The sequence below is a fragment of the Heteronotia binoei genome, chromosome 8, assembly GCF_032191835.1.
Source record: "Heteronotia binoei isolate CCM8104 ecotype False Entrance Well chromosome 8, APGP_CSIRO_Hbin_v1, whole genome shotgun sequence".
Lineage (NCBI taxonomy): Eukaryota > Metazoa > Chordata > Lepidosauria > Squamata > Gekkonidae > Heteronotia > Heteronotia binoei.
In genome coordinates this window covers 80,050,178-80,069,628 of record NC_083230.1, presented here as the reverse complement: position 1 = coordinate 80,069,628, position 19,451 = coordinate 80,050,178, and the positions used below count along the sequence as shown (strand labels likewise).

Below are 19,451 nucleotides of genomic sequence, written 5' to 3'. Positions count from 1 at the left end.
TTGCATTGATTGTGTTAATCTTTTTGCAGTTTTTGCAGAATGGCATCTTCTTAAAAAACAAAACAAAAAAACAAACCAAAACTGGAATACCAATAGCCCTGCCTTGAACACAGTGGGGCTGCTTCCTGCATTGGAGTGCATCATTAAAAAGCTGCTGTTATGTTTCTTGTTGCTGTAGCAGACATACTTATATATTGTGTAGGAAAGTATGTGCCATTGCATATTGCGGAAAGGAGGAGCCAATTGCTGCGGTTTACATAGTTCAAAACACCAGTGCTATACTGGAAACAAGGGACATTCTTTGCTGGGATGATCACCCATCTGTCCTTCTGCTCAATGCAAGAAGGACATTTTTTTACAATTTTTCTCACAAAGCTCTTTTGCTCATGATTTCTATACTGTTGCAAAGATGGCTCCTCCTGTTTCTCCTGCACAGACCTTAATGATTTATCCCTGGTTTTTTTTTATGCCAACAGTTCTCTGGGAAGGGAAAAAGTTTTCTACAGATAAGATAGACCAGGGCTGTCAAACTAATTTATTATGAGGGCTCGATATGACATAAATGAGGCTTTGCTGGGCCAGGTCATGTGTGTCATAAAATGTAATGCCAAGTAGCAGAGATATAAACTTTATAAAGGACACAGACAAACATAATTAAAGATTAAAAAAAACTTTAAACAAAACATGCTTAAAACATTAGTGCTCTGCAATATTTTGTTTATTTAATAGGCTCTGATAACTTGGGTTGCCAAGTCCAATTCAAGAAATATCTGGAGACTTTGAGGGTGGAGCCAGTAGCAAGGTTGTGACAAGCATAATTGAACTCCAAAGGGAGTTCTGGCCATCACATTTAAAGGGACTGCACACCTTTTAAATGCCCTCCTTCTATTGGAAATAATGAAGGAAAGGGGCACCTTTTGGGGGGTTCATAGAATTGGACCCCCTGGTCCAATCTTTTTGAAACTCAGTGGGGGTTTTGAAGGGAGGCACTGGATGTTATGCTGCAAATTTGGTGCCTCTACCACAAAAAACAGGGCCTCAGAGCCCCAGATACCTGCAGATTAATTCACCATTATGCCCTATGGGAATCGGTTTCCATAGGGAATAATGGAGTGCTCAGCAGACATTTCCACCCCCCTTCCCACTTTCTGATGATCCTGAAGCAAGGAGAAGGCCTCCAAACCGGGGGATCCCTTGCCCCCACCTGGGGATTGGTAACCCTAGCTGATAACTGACACCTCTTGTTCTGAATTATTGCATCAAAATCTGGAGACAATGTCCATGCTATAGCAATCTTGAGTATGCTGTTCAGGTGTTGTTCAGGTATGTATCTGTAAGATGCAAACCTACTTTTGATTTACTGACATTCATTACAGAAATCTCATGATCAATGCTTTGAGCCTAAAGTCCAGAGGAAAAGATGAAATGGCTGGGCATTGCAAGCTTTTGAATGTAAGTTGCTTCATGTGCTGGTCAGCCAATGGAGAAAATAGAGGCTTTGCTCTGTAGCTTGATTGAACAAGCCTGGCAAAGCAAGCTGTGATGCAGAAGGAAGCACGAGAGGGAGAAGGAAGCAGGCAACAGTGAGTTATTTGCAGGCCTGATAGGAGCCCTCCAGGAGCCTGATTCAGCTCACAGGCTGCATATTTGACACCCCAGGCTGCTGATCAGGGCAACAAACAAAACCAACTTGCAGAATGTTCCTGTTAACTGGATCCGTGTATGCTACTTTATCACTAACGGGGAAGTTTGTCAGCACCTTGTAATTTGTCATGTCTGAGTTTATTTTATTGTATTTTTTATTATATTTATATCCTGACCTCCCCTGACGGGCGCAGGGCAGCTAACAACAGTTAAAATAACATGGAAATAAATCATTACTATAAAATCACAATACAATCCTTAAAACATCTCATACATATATGTTGATACCATCTAGTTCTAAGTATATGTTGATACCATCTAGTTCTAAGATTAAGAAATTTAGTTTTGGCTACATATGGTGTACTTAAGCTAGCCAGTCCTTGGAAAACTAATCTGTAATACACTACAGCTGAAATCAGTTTTGACACAGATGCCATGATTATTTATTTATTTATTTGAAGTTAATTTCTATCCCACCCTCCCCACAAGCAGGCTCCAGGTGGGTTACAACAAAGGGTTAATAACAATAATCACAATTGAAACAAAAAAAATAGTTTAAACCACAAAACAGTGGTCAGATGGCATGCTAAAAATATCCTATTACTCAGTTCTGGATCAGCTTTTGATAAATATGGTGTGATCCATTGGTTTCCACATTATATTCCTGCCAGCACCAATCAAACAAAGCAGCAGTTTGGTTCAGGCTAGTAGTTTGAGCAGGAGGGGCTGATATTAACAGAATGTCCACAGTTTCAACTAAAAGCGTGGAAGAATAGTTCCATTTTGCAGGCCTGTGTTGTTATAATCCTTCTGTTGTGGGGCTGAACCATAATGGGAGTTAATGATCTGATCTGGCACTTGAAAGACCTTAGCAATCTTCAAGCTTTTTACACCAAATATCATATAGCCATGACAGAGATCATGGAGAATGACATCCATCGTCAATTTTACTACTCAAAACTACTCAAAACTGCCCACTGGTGTTATTAATGCTTTAAAGGAAAGAAAGATGGATATGCTTACATAAGTGTATGGAAGGGTCTAGTTTCAATTAGTAAAGCTGTCTGGTTAATGAGACTTAACCTTGTCTCCTCTTTCTGCATGGTCCTAACCAATGTTCCCTCTAAGCTGCAGAGTCTTGTGAGCAAAAATTCTACTTTGTGAGCTGAGCTAGCTATTGACATTAAAGTGAGCTACTGCATAGATTATTGAGCTCTGGGGTCATCCTTTGTGAGCTAAGACAAGAAATCTGTGAGCTGGAGGCTAAAAATCTGAGAGCTAGCTCACACTAACTCAGCTTAGAGGGAACACTGGTCCTAACCAAAATAGTGCCTTGGAAATCTACAGCTGCACTTAGGGTTGCCAGGTCTGTGTTGGAAAATACCTCGACTCTTTGGGGGTGGATCCAGGAGAGGGTGGGGTTTGGGGAGGGGAGGGGCCTCAGCATGGTACAGTGCCATGGGGTCCACCCTTCAAAGCAGCCATTTTCTCCAGGGGAGATGATCTCTGCTTGCTGGAGATAAGTTATAAAATGAGAGATCTCCAGGCCTCACATGGAGGCTGGCATCCTGCACTTTGAATGACAAACAGGGACCCATGATCTGTCCTGTTTTATTTAATCCTCATACTACTTACAAAGTATGCTACCTTTTGACCCTCATGGTCAGTAGGGTCATTCCTGACCTTTCTGTAATCATTCACTCTCCCTGTTGAATGTTAAGCTCTGTGCAAATTTTCTGTTTCAGTTATTTTGTGTTTTAAAACTTGTACCAAAGTTAAATAAGTAGTCCTGTGAAAAAAATAAGTAGCCCTGTGAACGGGTCATATTTTTATCCTGCTTCTTCTTCAAGTAGCTCATGACAGCTTCCACTGTGGAAGAGCCTGTCTTTATGACAAGGTATCTGATCTAGGGTTGCCAATCCCCAGTTTTGGGCAGGGGATCCCCTGGTTTGGAGGCCCTCCCCCTGCTTCAGATTTATCAGAGAGAGGGGGATGTTGTCTGCTGGGTATAGGCACCAAATTTTCAACATAGCATATGGTGTCTCTCCTAAAAAACAACAACATTCAAGTTTCCAAAAGATTGGACCGGGGTCCAATTTTATGAGTCCCAAAAGAAGGTGCTCCTATCCTTCATTATTTCCAAATGGAGAGAAGGAATTTAAAAGGAATACATAAATGTGATGACCAGAACTTCCTTTGGAGTTCAGTCATGTTTGTCATAACCTTGCTCCTGGCTCCACCTCCAAAGACCCCAGTTATTTCCTGAGTTGGAGCTGGCAACTCTATTCCTTCCTACTGATCACTGCCTCATATTTGTTCTCCACTCCTCTATCGTTTCTGTTGATTCTTATTGTATAGTGGGTTTTAGGCATTGATGAGTCAAAGGATAAGTAATAACAAGCTCTTTATTAGGTACAGCATTGTGGGTGGCTGCACTACAAGACTGAAAAACTAGGCCAACGGGGCCAAACTTATATACATCCCTGGGTTCCCGCGCAAGCACATTATTGGGTCATTCAAACCGACAGGGGCTTGTGGTTGGTTTGGATCCTGCAGCCCATTGTTCCCAAGTCCCCAAGCTCAGTCCATATGGCTCCAGTGAGCCAGATAGGAACACCCAAAGTCTTCACCTGAGTCCACATACATAATAATTCTGCTCAATGGCTAATGAACTCTAAAATCATAGTGGGAGCAGTCAACTACTTGACCAAGGCTTGCTAGGTCACTCTAACATTTCAGAAGTCCCCTGGTTTAGATCTGAGGTGCTGCATGTCCCGGCTTGTTACTGGCTGAGCTTGTTACTGATGTTAGGTAGCCTTGCAAGTCTTGGACTAGATCAGGAGTCTCCAACCTTTTTGAGCCTGTGGGCATATTTGGAACTCTGACATAGGATGGTGAGTGTGCAATCACAAAATGGCTGCCGTGGGAGGTGGAGCCAACCAACCTTACATACAAAGGAAGTCCAAATGCAGGGGCTCAGAGGAATAATAGTTTAAAAATTCACTGGGAAATAGGAGTGAGAGAATGGGGTGGCAGCTACTGCTTAAACCATGTTATTTTTATCTGGACAGCCAATCAATAGCCCTGTTAACCAGGACCCCATCAGGCCCACTCATTTTCTAAAAACTCTTGATGGGTGCTAGGAAAGTAGGGTTGCCAGCTTCCAGGTGGGGCCTGGTGATCTCCCACTTTTACAACTGATCTCCAGCTGGCAGAGATCAGCTCCCCTGGTAGGGTTGCCAGGTCTGTGTTGGAAAATACCTGGAGACTTTGGGGGTGGATCTGGGAGAGGGTGGGGTTGGGAAGGGGAGGGGCCTCAGCATGGCACAATGCCATAGAGTCCACCCTTCAAAGTCCACCCTTTTTCTCCGGAGGAGCTGCCATCTCCCAGATCCATCCCCAAAGTCTTCAGTTATTTTCCAACACAGACCTGGCAACCCTACAGGAAAAGTATTAGCGGGCATCATGTTTGGGGATCCATGGGCTAGTTAAATAAGAAGACCAAGAAGCATTTGATTCTAAAATATATTTCAATTCTTTATGCAGTCTTGTAATTAATACTTTCATGGATTTTTCAGATGTCACTTTTTAACTATATAGACTTTTAAGTTTTTACTAACATCCAAATGAGCAATTGCCATTTAGAGACAGCTCTGGTGCTGTGAAATACATTAAAAATTGTGAAATGGATAAAACACCAGTAGTGGATGTTAGGATGGATATTTTATATGTTCTGTTACTCTTGCAAAAAACCAGGGAGTTGCAAACTGAAATATAAGCAAGCACTTAACATTTCACAAAGGTCTGGAAATTCTGCTAAATGATGGACCCACAGGCTGGAGGTTGTCTTTGGGCAGCTGCACTGTCTGTAATGCATAGAATCATAGAGTTGGAAGGGACCTCCAGGGTCATCTAGTCCAACCCCCTGCACAATGCAGGAAACTCACAAATACCTCCCCCTAAATTCACAGGATCTTCATTGCTGTCAGATGGCCATCTAGCCTCTGTTTAAAAACCTCCAAGGAAGGAGAGCCCACCACCTCCTAAGGAAGCCTGTTTCACTGAGGAATCACTCTAACAGTCAAGAAGTTTTTCCTAATGTTGAGCCAGAAACTCCTTTGATTTAATTTCAACCCACTGGTTCTGGTCCTACCTTCTGGGGCCACAGAAAACAATTCCACACCATCCTCTATATGACAGCCTTTCAAGTACTTGAAGATGGTGATCATATCACCTCTTAGCCACCTCCTCTCCAGGCTAAACATGCCCAACTCCTTCAACCTTTCTTCATAGGACTTGAGTTAATGGCCTGTGAAACATGGGCTAGGCTTGGATATGGGCCCCAGTCCTTGACGCAGAGAACAGAGTAGGTTAGTTTAGAGCTCCTCCCCCCCCCCCCAAAAAAAAAAGATACTGGTGCTGACACTACCTGTGCATTTATGTTTAGTGTACCTCCTTCATGCTAGTTCCTTGCAATCAGCAGTGAGTCATTTGCCTCGAACTTAGGCCTTGCCTTGGTTGAATCAATTGACTTTTTATTGACTTGGCTCAGTTCTCAACTCTTGTAGGAAGCTAGGAATAGCTGCAAAATTAAAAGTCTGGCGTGACATGTCAGTGTGCGTGGAAGTTCTGCAGGTATGAGTGCCTGATAAGTGCAGCCACCAGTAAAAACTCTATGAAGACAAAAACTTCAACAAGCCAGTTGAAACAGTTGTATTTGGGGTAAGGCAAAGAGAGTAGTAATAGTCAGTCCAGATAGTCAATACACTGTAAGTTCAGTCCATCCAAGTTAGCAGTACACAGTCACAGTCCAAGAGAATAGTCTTACACATACCAAGTCATCGTCATCATCAGTCAGTCCGACAGAGTAACAGCCTCTGATCACAAATAGCTCTCCACACCTCTGCACGTCCTCCGTATTCATCAACCCACAGAGAATGAGAGTTAGGCTCTCTGTTGATATAGTGCAGCTAGCCAATCATGTTACCCAATTCTTAACTAGCTGCACATGATTCTCACATGCCTTTCATTAGCAGGTATAGTAGGAGTTACATAACAGTGCATCAGCACTTTTCCCCTTTAAGTGCCCAATGCTGACATCACACAAGCACCATGTTGGCAAGTGACAAAAAAATCAAAGCAAGCAGGTGGTTGGTAGTACAGTGTGGGGGGCACTCTTTGCCAAGGGCTCAGGTTCCTTCTCCTAGATGCTAGGGTGAGATGATGCAAGAAAAAAAATCTTCATCTTCCACAGGTAAGGTTGCCAGTTTCCAGGTGGGGCCTGTAGATCTCCTGCTTTTACAACTGATCTCCAGCTGGCAGAGATCAGCTCCCCTGGAGAAAATGGCTACTTTGAATTGTGGACTCCATGGCATTGAACCACACTGATGCATCTCCCCAAACCCCGCCCTCTCCTGGTTCCACCCTTAAAGTCTCCAGGTATTTTCCAACACAGATCAGGCAACCCTATTTACAGGCTGCCTGTGGGGAAGGGTCTTGTGGAGGATGAAGGGTGTGAGAGTTTCAGATAGTATACTCTCCTGTCACTATCCTCAACCAAATGCCTGGCAGAACATCTTGCATACCCTGCAGAAGAGCAATAACTCCCCCAGAGCATGGATGGTCTCTGGTAGAGAGTTCCACCAGTCTAGGGGCAAGGCCAAAAAGGCCCTGGCCCTAGTTGAAGACAGCTGAAATCTCTCTCAGGCTGAGGACCACCAGGAAATTCTAATTCCTGGAGTGTAACACTCTTCCAGGCACCCTGAGAGAGGCAATCCTGAAGGTATGTGAGTCCCTGACCGCTAAGGGCCTTAAAGGCCAAAACCGAGACCTTGAATTTGATCTGGTGCTCCACTGGAAGCAAGTGCAGCTCATGCAGCAAAAGTTAAATGGTTGTTGGCCGGGAGTCCCCATGAGAACCCACATGGCCACATTCTGTATTAGTTGGAGCTTCTGGGTCATGCCCACACAGAGTGAATTACAATAATCTGCATGGATTACTGTGGTTAGGTCAGGTACGGAGCCAGGTAGTGGGTGATATGCAAGTCCTCCATTTGAAGCTGTGGACAGCTGCCACTAGGCCCTGTTTTAAAACTAAATAGAAAGCTGTTTATTTCATGCAGGTCAGATGTCTGTTGCCGTTTTGGGATGAGAGGTTTTCCCCCTTCTTTCCTGTTCCCAGCATGGCTGATTCTCTGTTTCTGGCCTTTTGACATTATGAGCATAGCAGGGTGTTAGTCACTGTGCTGCTATTTTTCACTGCAGATTGGGCTGAGGGATGGCAGGGGGTCAAGAGAAGTATAGATTATGGTGGCATGAGATCACTCATGTTCAGAATTCCCTGTAGCATAGAAATGACAGGTAGTGTTGTAAAAACAGGATGATAGAATAATTCTTACCAGTGATGAGCGTGCTAGCAATTCAGAGACTAATACTTGCGTCCATAGGCAAGCATCCACCTCTTAATTATCTGTGCAGCACTGCATGGATAATTAGAATGGTTAACAAAGATGAAAGCATCTCTGCTGCAGCTGCAACTGGGGAGGGCTTTCTTTTAGCAGCCTGGCGGCCAAAAGTGACAACCACATAATGTCCTAGGAGGAGTAGAAAATCACAGCAGGCAGCACTGGGTGATGGAATGTTTTATCTTTTTGGCAGGAGTATTGAAATAGGCTCTGGGTTCAGACTGTTTTTAAGATTAGAAGAAGGGAGATGAGACAGTCTCTTAACAGCCTAACAGCCTTTCTGCTCAATTCCATATTCTCTTGTTTGGGGTGGGAAACCAACCAAAAGACAAAAGTGACAGGAAGGAGTTGTCCAGTAAGAATGTTTGGAAGGCAGGGCTAAACAACAGAACTAAGGAACAACCACAAACATGTACAAACGTCAGTGGCCAATATCTATGATACAAAATCTTCTATTTACAGTGTAATCCTAAACAGTTACACCCTTTTAAGTCAATTGAAGCTGGTTGACAGCTTATATTGTATCAAACCATTGGTCCATCAAGATTTATATTGTCTACTTAGACTGCTGGCAGCTCTCCAGGGCTTCACATTGAGGACTCGCACTTCACCCACTACCTGATCCTTTTAGCTGGAGATGCCAGGGATTGAACCTCGGACCTTTAGGATTGTAGTGAGTTGCTACAAATATTGATTTAACTTCTTATCTAGAGCAGCTTCTTCCCTAAGTAACATATAGCTGTGTGTGTACACATCCACTGAATATAGGACAAATGAAAGATAATAATAGACTCTGTGCATTCAAGCATGAGGATAGAATTGAGGGTCTGGCCATGTATTTCCACAGAGACTCTGGGACCTCTGAGAATATGGGTGTGTAATATATATTTTTAGAGAGCTTCCTTTGGGTTCAGGTCTATTTGGTAGATCATAAAGGGATATATTATGCCAGACTTCTAAGCTGGCAGGTTACCTAGGTTCTGCTTTAAAACTAAATAAAGAACTGTTTATTTTGTACAGGGTCACAAAAAGAGCAGTTGTTTCTGCTCTTGCTTCTTACAGAACACAGTGAGTGCTTATCACTAAAATCTCTTGATATATGGCTACTGGGAAGCACCCCTAGATGTTGGCTGCCTTTAAACAACTGGGAGGCAACTGTTGTTGCTCTCTCAAGGTTACTCATGCATTGTTCTTCAAGAGGCTTCAGAGAAGTAAAGTGTTTGATTGTGTTTGTGTGATTGCTGTCTTCCTCGCCCTCAGCTTCTTTGATGCTCATTTGGTAGAGTGCCAGGTCTGAAAACTTTAAAAATACCAATCTTTGAAGTTAGGAAGTGTGTATTTGGTGCAATACTTTTTTCTTTAAGAAAGGGTCATCAGTAAAGATGTTCAATAAGAAGTACAATTGCTCACTGTTGTGCTCCACAGTTTTCTTTGATGTTATGCTTTCATCACAGGGTTACTGCATTTCACAACACTGGATGTGTTGTACCTTGTAAAAAGGGGTTCTCTCCCCAGATAAAACATCAGTTTTTGTTTTTGATTTGCTATGTGGCCTACAAATACCTTATGAGTGCCTATTGGATCTTCTTCGTGGTCTCTGTGCTTCACACTCATGGGATAGAGCGCTTGCGCCGATCCCTGAATCGGTACCTTAAAAGCCCGGGATTTTTTTTGTGCTCAGCACCAATGGGCATGCGCAGGCGTCCCTTTGTGCATGCTTGCCAGCGCTAGCGCAAGGATCCCACCAGTTCCTTTCTGACCGCTGCGCTGAGAGGATCTCCTTTCGTGTCCCCAATCGGTAAAGTAATCTTAGGATTGCTTTTCTTGTTGTATACGGCCTGTTTGTTATTTTCTTAGTGTAGTTAGTTAGTTAGTTGTTAGATAGTTAGTATTGTAAAAAAAAAGTGTTGGACTAGCCCTTCGGGGCCCAGTTTCCCCCCGTTTTTCCCCTCAGAGACTTTCCTGGGTGAGTTTTTTCCATGGCGATCTATGGAAAGACGTTGGGGTTTTTTAAGAGGTGTCGCTCCTGTGGGAAAAAGATTGCCCCCCCCCCCCCATGGCCATTCCCTCTGTCTCCTTTGTTTGGGCGAGGGACATCATGTGGATTCTTGCTCGCACTGCCTGAGTTTTTCCAAACAAACTCGCAGGAATCGAGTGGCGAGGCTTTCGGCTGCGTTGGTTGAGTTGGCACTTCGCCCTCAAAAGATGGCATCAGGCCCGTCGGTACCAATGGGAGAGGCCACGGCCCCAATCGTCACATCAGCTGATACATCACCGATCAGGACCGAGATGCCAATCGAGAGCGGGCATTCCATAAAATGACCTTCTGAAGGGTCAGTGGACACCCCAGCTAAGAAGCGTCGGGATGACTCAGGGACCCAATCATCCGCACCGAAGAAGGTGAAATCTAAGGAGAAGCGGAAGAAGAGATTGTCCCGCACTCCTTCCCTTCTCATGACGCTTTGACATCGATGTCGACCGCTCCACTGAGGAAGATCTTGGCATCCACACATCTTAGCCCTTCGGTGTCGAGAGGCAGTGCTTCGCAGCAGTTGCGTCTATCGGCATCAGAGCAAGAGATCAACTTCACTCAGCACTCCCATTCTTCGGGGTCGAGGCGTCGCAGTGAGAGCGACTTTGTCTCGGAGGTGGAGGTGTTGGCACCGATGGAGCCGTCGGTACCGCTGGATCAGGCAAGAGGTCGGAGAGAGCTGGAACCGACCACCGTAGCTCGCCACTTCCCACCGCTTCCACCGTGGGAACAGTGCCAGTGGCCTCCCTACTGGCTGCAGCAAAGCATAAGGTGGACGTCTCAGCAAGAACCATCACTTCTGCTGTCTGCCTCCGCTGCCACTCCTGGCTCAGGTCAACGGCCCTCCAGCAAGACACCAGGGCCTTCGTTGAAGATCTGCCCTTCGAGGGCGAAGGCCTCTTCAGATCGACCACCAAAAATGCACTCCAGGAAATGGATAAAAGTATAAAAACTTCCAGGAACCTGGGTATCCCGGTGTCTTTCAGAGCTACGAAACCAAAACAGTGGAACAAACCGTGGTCAAAGAAGCCATATCAAAAGTTCTCCCCGGAACAGCAGTGGAGACCTTGCTCTGCCCAACCTGAGAGCAGGTCCCCATACAGGGGGAACAATAGAAACCGCTACGCTTCTGCACAGACCACCGGCAAGTCCAAGGGCGCTTGCCCTCAAAAGCAGGGCCTTTGACTTTCTGGTAGCACGCATCACCGTCCACTCTTCTTCTTCGTCTATCCGCCTCCGCCCATTCCTGTCGGCCTGGGAGTCTATCTCTACGGACAGGTGGGCGCTTTCCATCGTCATGGAAGGCTACAAAATAGATTTTGCTCAGATTCCAAACCAATCTGTGGTAATCACCACACCCCCTTCCCCACCTCTGCAACCTCCTACAGAAACACGCCATAGAACGGGTCCCGGTGGAGGCCAGGACGGGAGGCTTCTACTCTTGTTACTTCCTGGTTGAGACCAATCATGGACCTTCAGAATCTGAACAAGTTTATTCTGTACCAGAAGTTCAGAATGTCCGCTCTGCAAACAATTCTGCCTCTCATCAACCAAGGGGACTGGATGGCAACGTTGGACCTCAAGGATTCTTACTTCCATGTCAGCATCCATCCTGCGTTCAGACGTTTCCTTCATTTGCAGTAGGTTCTCAACATTTCCAGTTCAAGGCCCTTCCGTTCGGCCTGTCCACTGCACTTCAGGTGTTCACAAAGATGATGAGCGTTGTGGCTGCCCACCTCCGGCTTCAAGGGATAGTCATCTTTCCATACATCGACGATTGGCTCCTTGTGGCGGAGTTGAAGGAAAGTTTGTCAAACCATATTGCCAACCGGATCTTCTGTCAGCTCAGGACAGTCATGTATTCCATCACAACGTGCCCCACCTGAAGCTGACAGCGTGGTTCATCGACCCTGTGAGTTCTCCAGCAGAGTCCAACACGTTTTCCTGAATAGCAGGAAGCTGTATACCCGCGCTTCTTATGATAGGAAGTGGCAGAAGTTTCTTCAGTTTTTAGCTGATCCTACAGTTTTGCCCCAGAGGGTGGGACTGCCGGTTATTTTTGAGTTTTTGTTATCTCTGGTGGATGCTGGCCTTGTTTTTTCCTCCATTAAAGTTTATCTGGAGGCAATATCTGCATTCCATGAACCAGTGGAAGGGCATTCAGTTTTTGCACACCCTCATTCTAAGAGATTTTTAAAGGGTTTGCTTAGGCTTCATCCTCCTTCGAGATCACCCCCACAGTTGTGGGATTTGACTCTAGTGTTGGACAGGCTGACTCGGCGTCCTTTTGAGCCGATGGCCACATGCTCGTTACAGCTTCTATCTTGGAAGACTGCCTTTTTGGTAGCCATCACATCAGCACGCCATGCAGGGGAGCTCACGGCTATGCGTTGTGACTACCCATATTTAGCTTTTCAGGAGTCTGGAGTGTCCTTAGCTCCTGATATTTCCTTTCTCCCCAAGGTGGTTTCTCAGTTCCACCCTAACTTAGAAGTTTGGTTGCCCGTGTTTTATCCTACACCTTCCTCGGATGAGAAACATAGGCTGCATGCTTTAGATGTTAAGCGTGCCTTATTGTTTTATTTGAGTCGCTCCAAGAGTTTCCGTAAGGACCAGCATCTTTTTGTTTCTTATGCTGCTCCTAAGTTAGGTTCCAGAATCTCATCTCAGCGGCTTTCAAAATGGCTCACTGAGACTATTAAACTGTGTTATTTGTTGGCTAAGAAACCGTTGCCTGGGCCTATTCGCGGACACTCTACAAGAGCGATGGTTACGTAGGTGGCGTTCCTAAAAGGAGTTTCCCTGATGGACGTTTGCAAGGCTGCCACCTGGTCCTCTCTGCATGCCTTTATGAAGCACTATGCGCTGGACGTGCATGCTCAACAGAGGACTCGTCTGGGAGCTGCGGTGCTGCAAGCTGTTTCTTTTGGTTGACCATCTTCCCGCCTCCAGGTATGTCTTGCTTGCTAATCTCCCATGAGTGTGAAGCCCAGAGACCATGAAGAAGATAGACAGATTGCTTACCTGTAATTGTAGATTTTTGAGTGGTCATCTGTGCATTCACACTACCCGCCCTCCTTCCCCACTGCTGATGGTCTCCCTCCAGTAGGGGCTTCTAGCGGTCAGGAAGGAACTGGCGGGATCCTCGCACTGGCGCCAGCGAGCATGCGCACTGGGACACCTGCGCATGCCCGTTGGTTTCGAGCGCGAAGAAATCCCAGGCTTTTTAGGTACCGATTCAGGGATCGGTGCAGGCGCTCTATCCCATGAGTGTGAATGCACAGATGACCACTTGAAGATCTACAGTTACAGGTAAGCAACCTGTCTTTGCCTGTGACAATATTGACAGTAATGGATATCTTCAGAAGTATAGCTCATTCCCTGCTCTCCTGCTGACTGGCATATTTGCAGCCCCCACTGCCTGTAATGGCTTGGTTTAGAAAGGACAAACACACAATCTCAAGTATACTGAAAAATATTAAAGTGTAATCGCTTATAATAAAGTCCTTGAATATCAATATTGAAAGTGACTCTATCCCTTTTTTTACAATTCAAGTATGCTCAACTGATACAAAATGATAAAACTTTTCCATGATTCCAATTTGATACACACGGTTACAGTTCAGTAGGTAATGTTCTCCTATCCTTTGAAGATGGTCCCTTTTCAATTCCACAGACTGTCATTAGCCCTTATACAGCCTTGCCCACAGAAAAAATTTCCACCTCAAGTTCCAATGTGGTGCAGTTATCAGGTTTCCTGATGGGGTTCTGTCTCCAAAAGGATATTTATTCCAGTATTCCAGTGATATTTGCCAGCTTATTATGGTTTCACAAGATGCTTTTTCAAGGTCAATCACTGAAGAGTGCTCTTATAGCCTATTACATTCTTGCACAGCAGCCAGCTCTAAATTTAGTAGTATTAGTGTTTGGTTTCTATAAGTATACATTCCTAAATGTAGTTGGTGCCAGTGGGAAAACTTAAATATATTGTTGTTTATACATTGATTGGGATGAGAACACTCTTCTCTTACTAGAGAGGCTAATCTAAATGTGTGATACTAAAAGATTAATATCAGTTTTACTCTTGATCCATATGGTGCCCTCACAACAAGTGTAGATTGTAAAACCTTTTTTAGAGCATCCTTAACAATGACTTGGGAATTGCTTGTAAGGAGCCAATCTATAGTAGTGTCTTTTCCTCACAAAATTGCAGCCAGTCCTTGTTCTCCTCAGTTTGTGGTGGGCTCTGCAGTGGCAGAATAAGATGCTGTGCCTATGAGCAACCTATGGGTACCTCTTCTCTCTTGCTGTCTCCCATTGGTTACTGTGCTGGTGATAAAGGAGAGCCTTGTATTCAGTGTGCTGAGATTTACTTAATCTCCCAGAGGTGACCGAGAACTTCATCAAGCATCCCCATTCTGAGCCATAGCTTCCAGGATGCTCTTTGTTGATCATGTAGCCATGGTTGGTGGAGCCCCAGAAGACTCCTCCCCACCTTGTTTTTCATCTTGTGCATGCACTGTTCCCTAGCACAATTATTCTTATTCTCCCTGCTTGCAAATAAACTGTATGCACATGAGATAGCAGGAAGCCTGGGATTGTATAACAGAAGTTGCTCCCCACTGCCTTTTTACTTGAGACTTTACAAGCCTAGTAATTCCTGTTTATAGGTGCCAAGGATCTTCTGGATCTTTAGGATGCTTGGTTTTTCCTCTTTGCTTTGCAATGATATGTTGAATTCAAAGGCTGAAAATACCTGCTCACCTCTTTCCAACTGATGCCTCTTTTCTCACTCCAGGAAAAGACCACAACATGTCATCTGATCAAACTTCCCATTCTGCCGTGCCACCTCTTCATTCTCCAAAGTCGCCTGTATGGCCTACTTTCCCCTTTAACCGGGAGGGAAGCAGGATCTGTGAAAGGGGTAGCCACCTTCTTCGGGATTTACCTAGTCCCCTTCCCACCAAAAGAACCAGGACATACTCTGCGTAAGTAGTCACATTTCATCCTTGAAGACAACATAGTTGAAGGAAGATGGGAAGAAATGGGGTCCTTCTAATGTTAGGGAGCATTTCAGAATTTCCATGTAATATTCTAGGAAACAGAACAGACTGGGAGAGGGACGGACATCACTGCCTTAATTCTTTCAGCTACTTTTTCCACCAGCAGGCACCGTCTTCTTGTCCTTTGTGTCCTTTTAGAATTCTGCAGTACTGACTGTGTTGTGTTCTTCTGGTCCCTCTCAGTCATAATTTTCAGAACCTACATATATGGATGGAGTTGAACCTTTGAGTGGACCTGGAGTTCTGTAGCAAATTTTCCTAATTCAGAGCTGCTCAGAATACATTCGTCTAATGAAAGTTTCCCCCAACATTCTGAATTACTGATGTTGGATCAAGACATTTTAGCAGGGGGGAAAGTACTGAATTTTGCAGACTGATAATACAATGTGGATTTAACGCCACAGTATATAAAAGCATCCTCTCTTATATTTCTTAAGCCAACTGTGGAATTGATCACAAGTTCAAATTTAAGACTTGATGATTTCTGAATTTATGCATAACTGCTTCAACTACAATCTAGACTGTAGGGGAGTGGTAGAACTGAAATATTCTTTTCCAGGAGCAGGTGAACATCTTCTGAGCAACAAATATCAAACCAGCATCAACTTATTTTCCTTTTTTTTCTCTCTCTCCCCCTTCCCTTTTCCCCTTTCTAGGACGGCTCGTGCCTCTGCTGGTCCTGTCTATAAGGGTGTATGCAAACAGTTTTCACGGTCCCAGGGCCATGGCTTCATCACCCCAGAGACGGGTGCAGAGGATATATTTGTCCATGTGTCTGAGTAAGTCCCACGATGGAGAGACTAGAGTGCAGAACCTTGTATCTTTCATTCTGCATAGAGATGCCAGCCTCCAGGTGGGACCTGGGGATCACTTGGTATTACAGCCCCCTGGAGAAAATGGGTGCATTGGAGAGTGAACTATATGGCATTGTACATCACTGAGATCCTTGGCTTCCCCAGGGTTCATCCCCAAATATCCAGGAGTTTCCCAGCCTAGAGCTGTGAACCCTCCCCCCCCCCCCCCCGCCATCCCCTGCCAGTGGCCAGGGAGGACCTGGCAGCCCTATTTGGGTGTGATGCCATGTTTGAGCAGCAAATGCTTATTTTCTCCTTGTATCAATGATACTGTAATAACATACGCTATGGGAAGAAAGTTTTTAATTTATGAGTTCAATGGAGACTTAAACAATGACTGCTTGAAACATCCTGCAACAATGATGCAGCACAGCTTAAATGCTGATGCATCATCATAACATCTATATTGTATCTATCAACTTCTGCTCATTGTTCTGATATCTCAACTATAGCTCTGCAATACAAAGCCCACATAGAAATGCAGGCTATTTACAAATTTCAGATTAAACCATTGCAGTGTACACACCCTTTTGGGTGAAATCTGTGTGTTTAATGCTTATGTAGTTTCCAAACTTGTGTTATTTTTACATGATGGCTGCTTTGACTGGATACAGTGAAATTTCCTTATGAGAAACTGCACTTAAACTGGGCTACAATGGGGATGGCAATCTCTGTCTGAGGATGTAAAAATGGAAGATGTATTGATTTCTCCTTGAAAGGCAGCCACACAAACTGTAGCATAGATGTGCTCAAATGAAGTGAGTAGAATTGGAAACTGTGATAATCAGAAATGTCTAAGCTAAATATATAGTTAAAATTGTCTACCTTTTACTTCCCTGATACCAAATAATAGTTAAAATGGTCTACCGTTTACTTCCCTGATATCAAATGATGGGCCTCCTTTCTCTTCTTTGGGACAAGTACATTCTCCAGCTTCCAACAAAGATGGCTCCCTACTTTGTGAGGGCTGGAGATATTCTGAGTAGCCTTTTAAATATCTAAAATATGAAGGAAAATAATTCCAAGTAAAATGGGGTATTTATATGGCAGGAGGGGTACTCTTAACATAAGTTAAAACTTCCCAGATACGCTTTCCTAATTACAGAACAGGTGGTGAAATTTCCAGATTTCTTCTCAGGCAGCCTTTGGAATGCCTAGTCCAGTTTTTCTATCTAGGGTGTATTCAGACACCTTATTTAACTAAGGCTAAATAAAAATGAGCTTGAACACTGCTTGCTGCCTTCTTGTATAGAAAATCACCATTCAGAAATTCCTCTGATTACCCAACAATGTATGTAGTTTCATTCTCTGCCCCACACCCCACTAGGATTCTAAACACAAGGCTTAGAATCCTAGTTAGCGTGTGTGCAGGGAAAACTAACAGTTAACCAGTGCAAGATTTTAATTAACTTTAGCCAAGATATTTAAGTGCCACAGCTTCCAGGCTTGAAATTCTATGAAAATCTCAAAACCCTTGCAAAACTACGACTAACATTCCTGGGGGATGCTGAAATGACAAACTGGTTTTCAGACTGCTTTTTGTAGATATGTTTCCTTATGTTGTGTTTCAGAACACCAGTGATTCTTCATCTTAATTTAGTTCAGAATTCTGAAATGTTCCTTTTTCTTTTTCTTTTTCAGCATTGAGGGGGAGTATGTCCCAGTAGAAGGAGATGAGGTCACATACAAAATCTGCCCCATCCCACCAAAGAATCAGAAGTTCCAGGCTGTGGAGGTGGTGCTCACCCACTTAGCTCCACACACAAAGCATGAAACATGGTCTGGTCAGATAATTGGTTCATAAACTGCCTTTTTTGTTTTTTTGAAGCCTGTCGGCCAACTCCACCAGGAAGTGGAGTTGGGTGGTGGTGCGGGTGATGCAACAGCTGCAGAAGCGATGGAAGAGAAGCCAGGCTGGCAATTCTTGTTTCCAGTGTGACATGTTTGCGTTTATATCTTGTTTTTTTTCTAAGATTTACCTTTGTTTGCAACTGTAAATTTTTTCAAGATGATAAGCAGGAAGTTAGGAAAGAGCTGTGGAGTGGACTTCCTCTTATGTGTCTTAATTGTATCTATTTGGGCAAAAATCAAAGCTCCTATTTTGTGTTTGTGTGTGTGTCCATTCAGAAAGACTGGTATCTTGCTGCTACCCTGAACACATTCAAAAACTTGTCTGTAATCATTGTCCATATAACACACATTTCCATCAGTTTATCAAGCGAGCTGGGACCAGGGTCCATTAAGTTCCTTCTTGGCCAGGAGATGCAGAAGGAGATTTGCTTGGTCTTGAAAGTATTGGGGCAGTAATGTCTTCTAGAGTCTTTCTTAAGTGGTGCCAACTGCCAAGATACTTGAAGGTGTTTGGTTTCTCCCAGCTATCTCACTCTGTACAAGGGAGGAACCAGATGATTTCCACTCATCCCAGTGCATAGGTGGACTTTCTGGAAATCTTCTCCCTTTTTCCTGAGTCTGCTGACATGGTCAATAGCTTTGCTGCCACAACCAGGTGAGCTTTCAGTGTTGTTGTTGCTCTAGTGATAGTTTTTTTCTCACTTGTATCACAAACAGATAAGTAGGTTGTACAGAGCCAATAGAAAGAATACCTCAAGGAAGAGGGTTTCTGAAGGAATAAATGTGATTGAGGATCTCTCCTTCTACAGTGTTAACACATTAATACAGAGAAAACAAAGTGTCCTCTATCACTTTGGTCAATCAAGTGGATGGAATGGGGCATTGGACAGAAGGTGTTTCTGTTATTGGAACTGGTTTTGGAGCAGTCAGATTTTGTGATTGTCCATTCTCAAAAGTAATTATTTGAAGTGCTTTGCACTTTGATATGTAGAGCAGCTTAGTTCCTTGAAGAAAATATAGAGTAGGCGTTTTTGTAGTTGTCCATTCCTCAATATTTGGAATATTATGCATAAAATCTTACATGTCAGAAATGCTGTTCAATATTTCCCTTTGAATATGATTGCAGAATTGTGGCACAGAGTCCATCCTGTTTAAGTACCCAGATGGAGAGAATGGTCAAGATGCAGAATATCAATTTGAAAATAAATACTAGTAATAGATCTTCCTAGGGCAAACTAATTATTCACACATACCCCGTTTGCACAAGTGAGAAATGCTTTTTCAGCCCTGCAAATAGTCAGAGTCTAAAATAAAAATATTCCTGGTTTAGACTATACAAACAGCTTGTTTTATATAGCTATGTGTACCCCTTATCTGTGGCTTTTTAAGTATAGGACCTTTGTATTGCACCTAACTGCGCATAAAATGACTCCCCTCCCCATATACCATCACACAACAGTGGTTTGTTCCAGATAGCCCCAGATGTGGCTAGGTTTTGCTTCCAGTTTGCTTGACTTTACAGATCTGTGACATTGGCATTGTT

At 44.0% G+C, this 19,451-nt stretch overlaps 1 protein-coding gene across 2 annotated transcripts in view; it reads left to right on the top strand.

Annotated features, from left to right (window-relative positions):
- Positions 1-18,225, top strand: part of CSDC2 (cold shock domain containing C2) — a 45,535-nt gene extending 27,310 nt beyond the window's left edge. The window contains exons 2-5 of one of the 2 annotated variants that reach the window (XM_060245388.1): positions 9,129-9,176; positions 14,939-15,128; positions 15,860-15,982; positions 17,699-18,225. In XM_060245388.1, coding sequence (XP_060101371.1) covers positions 14,953-15,128; positions 15,860-15,982; positions 17,699-17,861 — 462 coding nt within the window. In that variant the 5' untranslated portion in view covers positions 9,129-9,176; positions 14,939-14,952 and the 3' untranslated portion in view covers positions 17,862-18,225. The remainder of the gene's footprint in view (positions 1-9,128; positions 9,177-14,938; positions 15,129-15,859; positions 15,983-17,698) is intronic. The other variant, XM_060245387.1, reaches the window with a different exon arrangement.
- The last annotated feature ends 1,226 nt before the right edge of the window (positions 18,226-19,451 follow it).